At 34.8% G+C, this 15652-nt stretch overlaps 1 protein-coding gene across 3 annotated transcripts in view; it reads right to left on the reverse strand.

The window, feature by feature from the left end:
- RGS22 (regulator of G protein signaling 22) overlaps positions 1–15652 on the reverse strand; it is a 158307-nt gene that overhangs the window by 106843 nt on the left and 35812 nt on the right. For all 3 annotated transcript variants that reach the window (XM_073229890.1, XM_073229891.1, XM_073229889.1), the window contains exons 4-6: positions 12328–12549; positions 3825–3910; positions 2736–2904 (exon numbers count right to left, since the gene is read on the reverse strand). In XM_073229890.1, coding sequence (XP_073085991.1) covers positions 2736–2904; positions 3825–3910; positions 12328–12549 — 477 coding nt within the window. The remainder of the gene's footprint in view (positions 1–2735; positions 2905–3824; positions 3911–12327; positions 12550–15652) is intronic.

Raw genomic sequence — 15652 nt, forward strand, 5'->3', positions numbered from 1 at the left:
GAGAAATTAAAGAAGGTACTAATAAATGGAAATACATCCCATGCTCTTGGGTAGGAAGAATTAATATTGTCAAAATGGCTGTCCTGCCTAAAGCAATCTACAGGTTCAATGCAACCCCATTCAAAATACCAACAGAGATTTTCAATGAACTAGAACAAATAGTTCTAAAATTAATATGGCACCACAAAGACCCCTTATAACCAAAGCAATACTGAGAAGGAAGAATAAAGCTGGGTGGATTACACTCCCCAACTTCAAGCTCTACCATAAAGCCACAGTAATCAACAATGTGGTACTGGCACAAGAATAGAGCCATAGATCAATGAAATAGAATAGACAGGCCAGATATAAACACACAAGTATATGGCCAATTAATATATTATAAAGGAGCCATGGACATACAAGGAAGAAATGACAGCCTCTTCAAAAACTAGTGTTGGCAAAACTGGACAGCTACTTGTAAAAGAATGAAACTGGATTATTTTCTAACTCCATACACAAAAGTAAACTCAAAATGGATCAAAGACCTGAATGTAAATCATGAAAGCATAAACATCTTAGAAGAAAACATAGGCAACACTCTCTTGAATATAAACATGAGCAACTTTTTCATGAACACATCTCCTCAGGCAAGGGAAACAAAAGCAAAAATTAACAAGTGGGACTACATCAAACTAAAAAGCTTCTGGACCGCAAAGGACACCATCAGTAAAACAAAAAGGTATCCTAGAGTATGGGAGAATATATTCATAAATGACTCATCTGATAAGGGGTCAACATCCAAAATACAAAAAGAGCTCACATGCCTCAACACCCAAAAAGCAAATAACCCTATTAAAAAATGGGCAGAGTATCTGAACAGACACTTCTCCAAAGAAGAAATTCAGATGGCCAACAGACACATGAAAATATGTTCCACATTGCAAATCATCACAGAAATGCAAATTAAAAATGAGATATCACCTCACACCAGTAAGGATGGCCACCATCCAAAAGAGAAACAACAACAAATGTTGGCGAGAATGTGGAGAAAGGGGAACCCTCCTACACTGCTGGTGGGAATGTAAATTAGTTTAACCATTGTGGAAAGCAATATGGAGGTTCCTCAAAAAACTAAAAATAGAAATACCATTTGACCCAGAAATTCCACTCCAAGGAATCTACCCAAAGAATAGGATCACAGATTCAAAAAGACATATGCACCCCTGTTCATTGCAGTACTATTTACAATAGTCAAGACATGGAAGTAACCTAAGTGTCCATCAGTAGATAAGTGGATAAAGAAGATGTGGTACATATATACAATGGAATATTGAGCCATAAGAATAAAACAAATTCTACCATTTGCAACAACATGGATGGAGCTAGAGGGTATTATGCTCAGTGAAATAAGCCAGACAGAGAAAGACAAGTACCAAATGATTTCACTCATCTGTGGAGTATAACAACAAAGCAAAAAATGAAGGAACAAAACAGCAGGAGACTCACAGAACCCAAAAACGCACTAGTGGTTACGAAAGGAAAAGGGGTTGAGGAGGGTGAGTGGGAAGGGAAGGATAAGAGGATTGAAAGGTATTATTATTAGTGAACACATAATATAGGGGAGGCACGGGGAAGGAAGTATAGCACAGAGAAGACAAGTAGTGACTCTATAGCATCTTACAATGCTGATGGACAGTGACTGTAATGGTGAGGACTTGATAATATGGGGGAATGTAGTAACCAGAATGTTGCTCCTGTGAAACTTGAGCATAAGATTGTATGTTTATCAATGATACCTTAACAAAAAAAATAGTTGTAAGAGAGAAGAAAATGTACCTTCAGTACATCTCTAAGCATTTTCAGTAGAAATAATGTAATGGGAATAATTTAAAATATTTTTTTTGCCAAATATTACTGATAGAAATACCAAACTACAAAATTAAATAGGAGCTACACATGAGAAAAATATTTACATAAGATAGGGTAAGTCTATCCATTTCAACAGAGACTGCAAACAGTTTTCCTCTTGTATGACATCTTTGATCAACTGAAGTGCCTGCCTAGATGGCTGTGTTGAAAAGAATTTGGAGCCAAGTTTCTAAATCAGCAGGAAAATTGCCATGATTGATTAGCAATGTCTGGCATGAATGGAAATTGGGGGAACAGCAACACATGGGCCACATACTTGCAACTCCTGGTTTTGTACAAAACTGTGTATTGGAAATGTGTTCCTGGAAAGAAAATCTGATAACTGGAGGCCAAAGATGAAACAACAGTTTTCACTACAACACAACTCTTCAAAATATCTGATTCTCTTCAGATGTACTCACACAATCCAACACGTCTCCAGTCACTGAGGACAAACTTATCTCATAACAAACAGTAATGCATTTTACTTCTGAGGAATAACATTGGCAACAGGGAGGAAAAGATCCAATTTGCCATCATTTTGTATGAAAATTATTGAATCTAAATAATGAACAATTAAACTATGGATGGAATTCAAGTCACCTTGCTTCCCAGGTGACACTGAGTATGTTCTTCAATCTTGTATCTGTTCCTTCAAACACATGAGAAAATAATTCTAATTGCATCTCAGGTGAAAAAATGCACAGCGAATGAGCCAGCATATATCCACAAGAGAAGTATTTGAAATAATGTTCCCTATTCAAGTGGCACAAATGAAATTCATGTCCCAAAAATGAGAAGTTCCACTTAAGTGCCAAGTCACAAAGAAAGGCTAATACTTTTACCTCGCCAAGAGAAACGTAGAACTTCTTCATAATCGCAACATTGTCTTCTTCAATGGCAGGAGGTGCTGGACTGGGTGGTTTTCTCAGGACCCAGGGAGTAAAATCTGAACCTAGAGTGACATTCATGCCTGATCCGCTCCATCTTACCTGTGAGACCAATTTGGCTAACCTGCATTTTAGAAATCATACAAACTTGAAATAAGTTTCAATATAGTAGATTTCAGAAAAAAAACCAAAAATTTTATTTATGTGTTCAAGATAATGTCCCCTCCTGATGCTGCAGGATCATTCTCTTAGGATCTGCTAAAATTAATGGCTTATTCATAGAATTACTAATTACTAATTAGTTTTAACTTATTTTATATTGATTTTTAATGGTTGTTTTAAACAAACTTCAGATTTTAGTAAAATTTCAGAATGCATAAGCACTTAAACTTTAAAAGCCAGGAACATTTTGTTCTGTTTTGTTTTTACATTCCACAAATAAGTGAAATATGGGGGAGGGGTGGGGGTGAGTAGGTGGAGAGGGAGAGGGTGAAGGGGATAAAAGGAGCACAAAAATTCTCAATCATACTATAAGTTGGTCCCAGAGACAATAATACAGGTTGGAGAATATAGTCAATGAATCTGTAACATCTTTCTATGTTGACAGACAGAAACTGCACTAGTGGGGGTGAGGATTTAAAAACATGCGTAACTGCTGAACCACTGTTGTATACTTGAAACCAATATAAGATTATATATCAATGATATGTCAATAAACAACAACAAAAAGCCAGGGGGCATAAAAGATAAACTTGTCCTTAGCACCGACTTAAATACCATTATCACAAGTAGATAATTTTTAAAATATAATGATCTAAGAAGCACAACTGAAGTACATTTATTAGGTATTGTTTCTGTGAAATACCTTTGGAAAAGTTATATGATTTTTACCAATGCTCTATCACTCTTATACAAATGGGGTATAAATTCAAATAAGTTTAACAGTATACAATTTTATTAACAAAGTACAGAAAAATGATTTTTGGTGAAAAAAAGTAGGCACTTAAAATCAGGTAAATATGTATATTGATGGGACTACAATACCTGTATTCGAAGTAGCAATCACTTTCCAGAAATGCTGGAAGTCTTTCCTTTTTGATCCACTGAATACCTTGTTTACGACTGAGACACTATTAGAGGACAAGTGAAAAAGAAAGAGTGTAAAAGAAAATTACCTGTAAGAACAATTAAGCCTTACTCAATGCATCCCTAATGACCTCTAGCTATTACCAGGAGCTATGCCTCTTCTACCTGCACAAGAGAGCACTAGCTAGAACTCTGAGTCACAAATTTGAAGACACTTCTTGCCTTCTGGTACTTCTTAATTCTCTCAACGACCCCGCATCAACCATTATCTCCATTTTACAGATTAAACAAACTGAAGGAGTGTGAGAAAAAAGTCAGTCTCAGTGTCTTCGCAGTTAACAAACTGGTTAAAAATAATCACAAACAGAAAAAGAACTAACTGGAACACTTGGTAAGGCCACTGTGGTCACTGCAGGCCCCTTGCCTTCTGAATTTTAGAAAATTTTGTTATATATTCTATTCTGGGAATACCAAATTTAACAAGAAAGGTAAGACCCTGCCTTTAAAGAGTTTAATGATAATTCAAAAAACAATAATAATAAGGTGCTGTAAGTGCCATTAATTCAGGCTTCTATGGGAGGTCACACGGGCACTAAAACCAGCAAAAGTTTCCCACAGAACATGCCGCTCACTCTGACCTTCAGCACAATTCGCTAGGTTGATGAGGGGATCAGTGAAGGAAACAAAGGTAATGTCAGTACAACTAGATCACAGGGTGAGATTTGAGACCTGGAATCTCAGTGTCTCCAGGCTGAAGAAGCCTGGAGAAGTAGGCAGGGGCCTTTTAAATAACATTGAAGAGTTTAGATTTTATCTTGGGATTGTGAGGGCTATATAAAATTACAGAAGAGTCACTAAGTTGCTATTCAGCCTAAAATATTTGTTCACTAATGTTCTGTCTTGTTTTATATTCGGTTTTTCCAGAATGCTAAAGAATGCCAGCAACCTTGGACACTAAACAAATGCTACTGATAAGTAAAACAACCAATACAGTAAACATCTCAGCGAGGCTAACGGGTCTGCATTCATGTGGCTTTCCACTGATTATCTGCAGGGGCTGCAGTTGTGCTGTGTGAGATTAGTGTCTGTCCGACCACTGCTGACACAAGTGAGGAGCAGTGCTGTCCAACTCATGTTCCTGAGGCAGCACCTGTGCTCAGCATTGCTTACGTGTGTCATGAAGTTATTCAGCTCCCCAGGACTGGAAAACTGAGCAAACAATGGTTTCCTCCTGTTCAGCCAAAAACACCCATTTGACTTCAGAAATATTACCTTCTGGGTAACAAAAGAACAGAAACCTTGGAAACAGCAGCATCTGAACAGCAGCAACAGTCTCATTGCTTACCATTGAGATGAAGGACATTTGCATGGTATAGTTAGGAAGACTCCACACATGGCTCCACATATGCTACACATGGACAACCACTCCGGACTCAAGTTCTCACTAGCAATGCAGTGTATCACAGAAAGACACCAAACTATATGTAAAGATCAAATAAACCTTGAGGAATCTAACAAAGATGTCAGACTAGTCAGTTTATACAAAATCATTTGCCTAATCCTCTTTTGAATGTTTCTGCACCTATCTGACCTAAAAATTAAGTGAACTAAAAAGTTTAAAAGGAACTAAATCAAAATTGAAGAAAAGTCTTTAGTCAAATTGCCAAAAAATCTCAAGGTGTTTACAAGTAACTGAAATATAAAAGACCAAAAAGATACAGAACGATTCTGTCAACCATAAAATTATAACTTAACAATGATAAGAAATACAAAACTAAGGTAAAATTATTGAAGCCTTAAAATAAATAAACAACAAAAAAAGAAAAGCTGGTTAAGAAACAAAAAGAGATAACCAGAAGGTTAGAGGAAACTGGCTGTAGTTACATAATTTCCAGAACTATTTCCAAGTAACCATACACAAGCTCTCTAAAATGCCTAAAGAATTAAATTAATAAAAATCATATTTAGATGTATGAGGCAACCAAAGAAAGCATGGCTATCTGCCAAGAGACCTTTTTTTGTTCAGTCAGATTTATCAAGGTATACATTACATACAGTAAAATCTATTCTTTTTAGTATACAGTTCTACAACTTTTGACAAATATAGTCATATAACCTTGACTACAACAAGGATATTGAATAGTTTCAACACTCCCAAACTTCCTCATGTCATTTTGTAGTTACTGACTCCCTCTAACCCAGGCCCTGGCAACCACTGATTGGTTTTCACACCTCCACAGCTTTGCCTTTTTGAGAATGTCATGTAAATGGAATCAGTACAGTACATAGCTTTTGACTCTGGCTTCTTTCATTTCACGTAACACATTTGAGATTGATCTACATTCTTTCCATGGATCACTAGTTCATTCCTCTTCTTTGCTGAGTAGTACTCCACTATATAGATTATCCGCAGTACTTATCTGTTCCCTAGTTAAAGAAAAGTTGGATTGCTCCTAGCTTTTGGTGATTGTAAATAAAGCAACCCCCGACATTCACATACAGGTTTCTGTGTGATCAGAACTCTTCATTTCTCTTGGGTAATATTCAAAATAGGAGAGATGGGTAGTATACTGTATGTTTAACTTAGAACAGCCAAACTGTTTTCAAAAATGGAATTCTCACCAATATAAGTGTTTAGATTGTTTTGCATCCTGGCTAGCATTTTGTAATGTCAGTGTTTGTTTTACAATATTTTACTTGTTGTAATAGTATGTAGAAATAGTTGTGATTTTTGTGTATGTGTGCATACACACTTCATTTTATAACAGCTTTATCAAGATGTAAATACTTTCTATACAATTCACCCATTTAAAGTGCATAACCCAATAGTTTTTAGTATATTTATAAGCCATCACCACAAATTTAGAGCATTTTCACCACCCTCCCAAAAAACCTATACTCATTAGCAATTACTCCGTTCACTCCAGCTCCTCCACCTCCCTGCCCCCCAGCACTGAGTGCATTTCCCTTATGATTATCTTTTCATATACATATTGCTCATTTGTACATCTTCTCTGGAGAAATGTCTATTCAGATCCTTTGTCCATTTTTTAAATTCCATTGTCTTTTTATTTTGAGTTGTAAGAGTTCTTTGTACAATCTAGATACAAATCCTCATGATATTCATATGATTTGCAATTATTTTCTCCCATTCAGTGGTTATATTTTTACTTTCTTGGTGTGTCCTTTGGAACATAAAAATTTTTAATTTTAATTTTTTTTTCTTTTGTTGTTTGTGCCTTTGGTGTCCTATCTTCAAAACCAATGCCTATACAAGGTTATAAAGATTTATGTCTATGTTTTCCTCTAAAAGATGATGTTTATCTATTTTTTTGCATGCTGGATTCAATTTGCTTACTTTTTTGAGGATTTTGTATTTATGGCTCAGGGATATAGTTCATAGGTTTTTCTCTTCCTTGAAATTTTTTTATCTAGTATTGGTATCTGAAAAATGCTGACATCATAAAATAAGTTGAAAATTGATCCCTCTTCTTTGTTTTTTTTTTGTGGGGGGAAGTTTTCATAAATTTAGTATTACTTCATCTCTAAATATTTGATAGAATTCAACAGTAAAGTCATTTAGGCCTGGTGTTTTCTTTCTGGGAATAGTTTTCTTTAAGACATTTTTTAGAGAAGTTTTACGTTTACAAAATTGAGAAGGAGGTACAGAGATTTCCCACATATTCCTGCCCCCACATATGTATAACCCCCATTATCAACATCATTCACCAGAATGGTACATCTTTTACCAAGGATGAACCTACGTTGACACATGACAATCACCTAATATCCATTGTGTGTCTTAGGGTTCACTTTTGCTGTTGTACATTCTATAGAATTGGACAAATGTATAATGATATATATCCATCATTATAATATCATAACAAAATATTTTCACTAACCTAAAAATCCTCTGCACTCTGCTTAGTCATCATCTGCTCCCTGCACCCCTGGCAACCAGATTTCTTTATTGTCTCCATAGTTTTGCCTTTCTTCAGAACGCCATACAGTTGGAATCATACAGTATGTAGCCTATTTTAGATTGCCTTCTTTCACTTAGTAATATATATTAAAGTTTCCTCCATGTCTTTTCATGGCTTGAAACTCATCTCTTTTTACCACTTTATAATATTCCACTTATGGATGTACACAGTTAATTTATTCACTTACCTATGGAGGACATCTTAGTTACTTCCAAGTTTTGGCAATTATTAATAAAGCTGCTATAAAATTCATCAGCAGGTATTCATGTGGACATAAATTTTCAACTCCTCTGGTTAAATACCAAGGAATACAATTACTGGATCATATGGTAAGAGTATGTTTAGTTTTGTTAAGAAACCACCAAACTTCCAAAGTGGCTGTACCATTTTGTATTACACCAGCAATGTACATGAATTCCTGTTGCTCTGCATCCTCATTAACATTTGGTGTCAGTTTTCTGGATTTTGGCCATTCTAATATGTGCGTGGTGGTATCTCAATGTTGTTTAATTTGCATTTCCTTGATGACATATAATGTAGAGCATTTTTTATATGCTTATTTGCCATCTCTGTAACTTCTTTGGTGAGGTATCTGTTAAGGTTTTTGACCCATTTTTAAAATCAGGTTGGCTGTTTTCTTATTGTTGAGTTTGAAGTGATTTTTTTATATTTTAAATGACAGATCTTTATCAGATGGGTCTCTTGCAAATATTTTCCTCAAGTCTGTGGCTTGTCTTCTAATTCTATTGATGCTGTCTTCTGTAGAACAAAAGGTTTTAATTTTAATTAAGTCCAACTTATCAATGATTTCTTTCATGGATCTCTTTGGCCATATCCAAGGTCATCTAGATTTTCTCCTTTGTTATCACCTAGGAGTCTTAGAGTCTGTGTTTTACATTGAGGACTATGATCCATTTTGTGTTAATTTTTCTGAAGGGTTTAAGATCTGTGTATATCTAGTTGTTACAGCACCATCTGTTGAAGTGACTATCTTTGTTCCATTGATTGCCTTGGCTCATTTTCCAAAGATCAACTGGCTGTATTTATGGGGGTCTATTTCTGAGATATCTATTCTGTTCCATTGATCTATTTGTCTATTCTTTCACCAGTACCACACTGTATTGATTATTGTAGCTTGGCAGTAAGACTTGAAGTTGGGTAGCATCAGTCCTCCAACTCTTTTGACTCTCCACAGAAACTTTAGAATCAGTTTGGGATTTTTGATTTTGCTGGGATTTTGATTGGGACTGCATTACATCTACAGTGCAAGTTGAAAAGAAGCGATATCTTGACAATATTGAGTGTTCCTGTCCATGAACATAGAATATCTCTATTTGGTTCTTTCATTTCATTCATCAAAGTTTTCTAGTTTTCCTCACATAGATCTAGTACATATTTTATTAGATTTATAGTTAAGTATTTTATTTTTGAGTGTGCTAATGGTAATATGTTTACTATTATGGTAAATGGTATTACTATGATAAAAAGTATTGGGTTTTAAATTTTAAATTCCACATGTACATTATTAGTATATAGAAAAGCAACTGACTTTGTATATTAACCTTATATCTGATGATCTTGCTATAATTGCTGATTAGTTATGGATTTTTTTGTCAATTCCTTCAGATTTTCTATATCAATGATCAAGCCATCTGTAAACTAACACAGTTGTATGTCTTCCTTCCCAATCTGGATAACTTTTATTTCCTTTTCTTGCCTTATTGCATTAGCAAGGACTTAGTAATTAAGATGCTGAAAATGAGTGGGGAGAGGGGATGTCCTTGCTTTGTAATCTGGTGAGAAAACTTGAGTTTCTCATCATTATGATGTCAGGAGATTTTTAACTATGAATCCAATTTATTTAATAAATTTAGGACTATTCGGATTACCCACATCCTGTTAAGTGAGCACTGGTAATCTGTGTCTTTTAAGGAATATTTCCATTTCACTTGAGTTGCTGAGTTTATGGACATAAAGTTATTTGTATAATTCCCTATTTTCCTTTGAATGTCTGTAGTACCTGTAGTGATATCTCCACCCTTGTGATATTAATTTATATCTTCTCTTATTTTTTTCCTCATCATTCTGCCTAAATGCTTATAAATTTCATCAGTTTTTTTCAAAGAATTAACCTTTATTTTCATGGATTTTCTCTAATTTTTCTGTCTTTAATTCCTTAATATTTTCTAATATAAACATTTAATGCTATAAATTTATCTCCAAGGACTTATTTAGCCACATCCCACAGATTTTGTTATGTTGTGCTTTTTTATTCAATTCAATCTTATTTCTTATTTCCCTGGGGACTTACTCTTTGACTTATGGGCTATTTAAAAGTGTACTGTTTAGTTAATTAAATATTTGAGGATTTTCCAGATATCTCTGTGTTACTAACTATAGTTTAATTTTGTTATGTTCAAAGAACATATTTTGCATGATTTCAAATCTTTTAAATTTGTTGTATGGCCCAGAATCTGGTCTATTCTGGTCAATATTTCAAGTGTACTTGAAAAAGAGTATGTACTCTGCAGCTGTGGGGAGAAGTGTTCTATAAACATTAATTAGATTGACGTGGTTGCTAGTGTTGTCCAGATCTGTATCCCTACAGATCTTCTGTGTACTTTCTCTATAGATTACTGGGAAAATAATGTTTAAGTCTCCAACTATTACTGTGGATTTGTCTATTTCATCTTGCAGTGTTATCAGCTTTTGTTTCATTTTTATGAAGCTCTGTTGTTAGGTGCATACTTATGGTACAGTTTCTTAGGGAGTTGATCCTTTTATCACTATGTAATGTCCTTCTTTATCCATAGCAAGATTCCTTGTCCTGAAGTCTATTTTGCCTGACATTAATATAGTCACTCTAGCTTTCTTTAAATTAGTAATTGTATGGCTATCTTTTCCCATTCTTTGACTTTTTAACCTATTTATGTGTCATGTGTTATATTTGAGGTGGGTTACTTATAGACAGCAAATTGTGTCTTTCCTTTTTATCCCATCTGACTCTGACATTTCCTTGGCATGGTTAGGCCATTTAAATTTAATGCAATGATTTAAGTATATTAATGTGCTACTAACTACTGACATGGTATGTTTAGAATCTGCTATCTTGTTTTCTCCTTGTTCCATATATTCTTTGTTCCATTTTATCCTTATTTTCTGTCTGTTTCTGGTTTCAATACTTTCTTATTTCTTTTTATCTCATCTATTATTGTTTATACTTCTTTTTAAAAGATATCTAAATTGCTACCTTACTGTTTACAGTATGTGTACTTCATGAATCACAGTTTACCTTCAAGTATATGAAATAAGGTCACATAGGTCTTTTTGAGAAACTTGTGTGAAAACACACAACTCAAGAATCTCCTTGTATAGAAATATCAAATCATTATGTTATACACCTATAACTAATATATTGTTGTATGTCAACTATACCTCAATAAAAAAGAAGCTCCTAAATATCTTTTAACACTAAAGAAATAGGTTATAAAGGCTCCCATGAAATAAAAAATGTCTATTCACTGAGGGACATGAATAAACAAATAAATATCACTGTCATACTGAGCAAAAATTTTTCAATTTAACAATTTATATGGTGTTATGAAGTTCACAATATATTTCCTTAACTTCAAAATAATGCTGTAACTTAGTTACTATTACTATTTAAGCATTTATAAATGCTATTATTATTGCTAATGTGCCTAATTTGATGGAAGTAAACAAGAAAGATAGAAATACATTTGAATTCAGTTAAGAACTGAAGAACTTTCAGGTTAAAAAAGAGCTCAATCTTGAGTGTTAGACATATTTGAGCCTAATTCTATCAGATTTTTTAATTCAATGGAGAACAGTGTTGTTAAACATGTATTACTATCTTCATTTGATCCACATAACAAACCTAAGTAGAAGGCAGTGAAACATCCTTTGACAGACAATGAATATAAGTTCATCAAAGTGACCTGTTCAAGAACACAAACCTAGTATAAGTTGAAGAGCCAATATTAGAACCCTTTTCTTTTTTGACCTTATGCTAAGGAGACAAAATCCAAAAGCTGGGAGTAGAATTTGAGGCTAAGGAGGTCAATGTGACTTGAGGGTGGGAAATCTCAATTTCCAACTTTTCACTAAGCTAGGACCCAAATGAAAATAAATTCATTGTATACCCACATTTTCTAGAATGCATCTAAACTGTAAAGGACACACATATTTTTACTGCTCCACATTAACCTGATACTCTAAATATTCAAAGCAAATTACATGAACCTGTTCATACTGATAATTAAATAGCAACCAAACTGCTAGACTAAATTGGACATCCAATATGAGCAAGATGATAGAGCAACTAACAACTACTATGTGTAAGTCCAAAAAAATTTCATAAATATAGTTATACTTCAGAAAGGGAAGCCCAAGGAACATCAAGATGATCTCACCTCATGTTTTATCTATTTTGCAAGATATACTCAAATATACTTTACCATGATGTTGTAGTTGACACTAATGGTCTCATCTTCATAGAGGACATTCAATTGCATAGGTTTAACATCATTCTTTCCTTTTCTTACAACATCATAGATGGGATTTCGAGGTTGCTGCTTTTGCAGAATTTTTTTCAGTTGCTTTTCCAGGAGTTGAGGAGCATTGTTCACTACTTCAAAAACTGCAGAATCCACATTAAATCTAATTGCCTCTGAAAAGGTCTGCAAGAAAAAATTGTGGAAATACGTTTAAAATTTTTAAAAACTAGCAGCTCACTGTCTTCAAAAAAGACTTGATTCTTACATAAATGCATATATATATATATACATATATATACACACACATACACACACACACACACACACAAAATTTTGTGTTCTTAATCATCACCTCTTCTCCTCTTCCCTGTTGAGAGACTGGAAATCTCATGACTACAAGTAAGGCAACCCACTGAACCGCTCCTTCCCAATGTACGTATGCCATAAGTGTCAGGGTATATTGTGGCAGAAATTTACTTTTGCATAAACACCTTATCTCTATGCTTCATTAGAACTGGAGAAAAATACACACCTGATCTCTATGGAGAAATGATATTTTCTTAGAAAGGAGTGGATTACTAGGGAAGAATGAGTAAAGGAAGAAGAAATAACACTCCTGTTATCTCTTTCAGCCCCAGGAACCATGAAAGCTAAGGTCTCCCTTGCCCAAAAGGAGAAAACTAAGTACAATGTGTTCTTCATTTAAGTCCATTTCAATACAATTCTTCTCACTATGACAAAAAAAAAGAGTGAAAGACAATAGCATTTCTGAGCTTTTCTCAGTAATTGCTAAATCCTGCAACCTTTATTTAAAGTCAGTCAGTTAATATACAGCAGTCAGGAGTCTTGAGTTGAATGCCAGCTTGCCAGTAAGTAGCTCTGTGACTGGATAAATCACTGAACATGTTTGGGGCCTCCATCTCCGTAACAAGTAAATAGTAGCTTGGCTATGTCTTTCCCCATTTTTCCCTACAAATCTAGAATCAGGTTTTCAGAATATTAATTTATTTTAGATACCTTAAGTGAACTGCCTACTCATGTAGATATATGTATATTTTTAGCCAGAAATTAAACCCTTCCCTTTGGATCAGTAAGTATACTAGGAAGAGCAACAATTATTTCCAGTTTTACTTTTTAAGAAAATATTGCTAGATCTACTATAGTTAAAATTTAACAAATGGCAGGATGACATAAAATTGGAGTTGGAAATATATATATTGTGTATGTGTATAAATATCCATGTGTGTGTGTATACGTACATGATTTTTAATGTCAGATAATAACACATACCTGAAGTCTGATCATCTCCCCTTTGAAGGAATTTAAAGTGCAGGGACAATAGAGTTCAATACGAATGTCAGTCCACAGGCCAGAGTGCTTCAGGGCTAAGATTTCCCCTCAAAAGTGACAAGTATAGCTCAATGGGTAAGTAACAATTAGCAGTAAACTGTGTATGATATTTTTTTAATAAATGTTTCATTGGTTGTCCAATGCATCTATCTTTCAAATATGAGACTTTCAAACAGGTGCCAAACCTAAATATCTATTATTAACTTTGAGTTATGCTATCACTAGACTAAACAGATAAATAAGCTAGCTATCAGAGACCAGATTTGTCTTGTTGGAGAAAGGAACCAAATTAAAGTTAGTTTAATGGACATCAAATACTAAATGGGGTGAGAGAAATGGAGCAGTATAATATGAAAGGCCATCTGGAACATATTTCTTCTGGTCTGAGTACCTACAGAACAAAAGAACAAGCCTGACCTTTATTTGTTGTTTTCCTGTCTTTTCTTTTTCTTTTCCTCCTACCCTCATACTTGGTAGCCAGAGAAACACAAAGCTGTGATCCTCCAAAATTAGTTAGTTCTATGGACAAATGAAGTATTTACTGCTAATCAAGTAAAAAATGTTCACATAAAAAAAATTTAGAGGGACTGTGACACTCTGAGACCCTCAGTAGGCAATCTTACTTAGTAAATAGTTAAGGTACAGTTGGTAAAGTGACAGGAATGATAAGAACTACTGTTTACTGAACATCTACCAAGTGCCAAGCATATGTTTAAAGGCACTATTTTGAATCCTTACACATTCCTGAGATAGCTTTTTACAGAAAATGGATGCTGAGGATACTTATGTGATGGGCTCTTGACTCAGAGCTATAAAGTGCTAGACCAGGGCAATAGAAACAAGTCTATCTGGTTCCAAAGATAGCACATTATCCCTTCTTTACCATATTACCTCACATATGATAAAATTAGCATGTACTGACCACCTTCTGCATTCCAGGTGCTGGGTTAAGTAATAATCCTATGAAGTTATTGGAACTGGGATTCAAGCCCAAGGTGTTTTGATTTCCAAAGTCTGTGCTCTGGTCTTATCAGTCAAGGCACAGAACCATGAAGCAGTCTGGTGTATGTGGGTAATTTTAAGCAGTCCAGTGAAGTTAGAATGTAACTAGAATATAGTTTAAGGAACAGAGGAAAGACGGGAGGTAGATGAGGTACACAGGACCAGATCATGGAATGCCCTGCATGATATTTGAAGAAGCATAGGTTTATCTTGATCCTCTGAAAAATAGTGTGGAATGGGAAAATCCTAAGTAGGGGAGTAACAAAGTCCATGACTGTTTCTCCAAAAGAGGAATCTGTATCTTCTGCTCTTCTCATGAGGTCTACACAATTCACAGTAGAATGAATGTCACAAACTCAGTCATTTATTGAATAACTATTTGAGTCTTTATTAAATGAGTTATCATAGTAGATAATATATTGCTACACTAAGTGAGCCAATCCAAAGCACCCTCCATGAAGCCCCAACTGAAAGGAATGTGGTAAAGATCCAACAATAGAGTATGCTAATCTAACGGAAGGCAGATATGCAAGTACACAGGGACAATACAGGCTCGTCCTATAGGGAGAATGGACAGTACAGTCAGGACATAGGTGAACTCCTATTTAGTCAGAATTATCCACTGAAATCCTTCAAAACACCCACAAAGTACAACATTGTCCTATCTCTCAAGAGGATGATCAGTTTTTCCTCTGGCATTGAATTGGGTTACTGATTCTTCAGTTAGGGACCAGATGAAGTGGTGTTTAAACCTCATGTTATACAAGAATATGTATGGTTAGCACTAGAATCACCCTCAGCATGATAAAATGACTCACTCTGAGAGGCCAGGAGGATGAGCCCCACTGGGGGAATGGCAAATTCTCATCTTCCATCTCATGGCCTCCCCCAGGATGTTCATCAGTTAGCATTGTATGTTTTTGGATTGGTACAA

Source organism: Manis javanica, chromosome 2 (assembly GCF_040802235.1).
Source record: "Manis javanica isolate MJ-LG chromosome 2, MJ_LKY, whole genome shotgun sequence".
Lineage (NCBI taxonomy): Eukaryota > Metazoa > Chordata > Mammalia > Pholidota > Manidae > Manis > Manis javanica.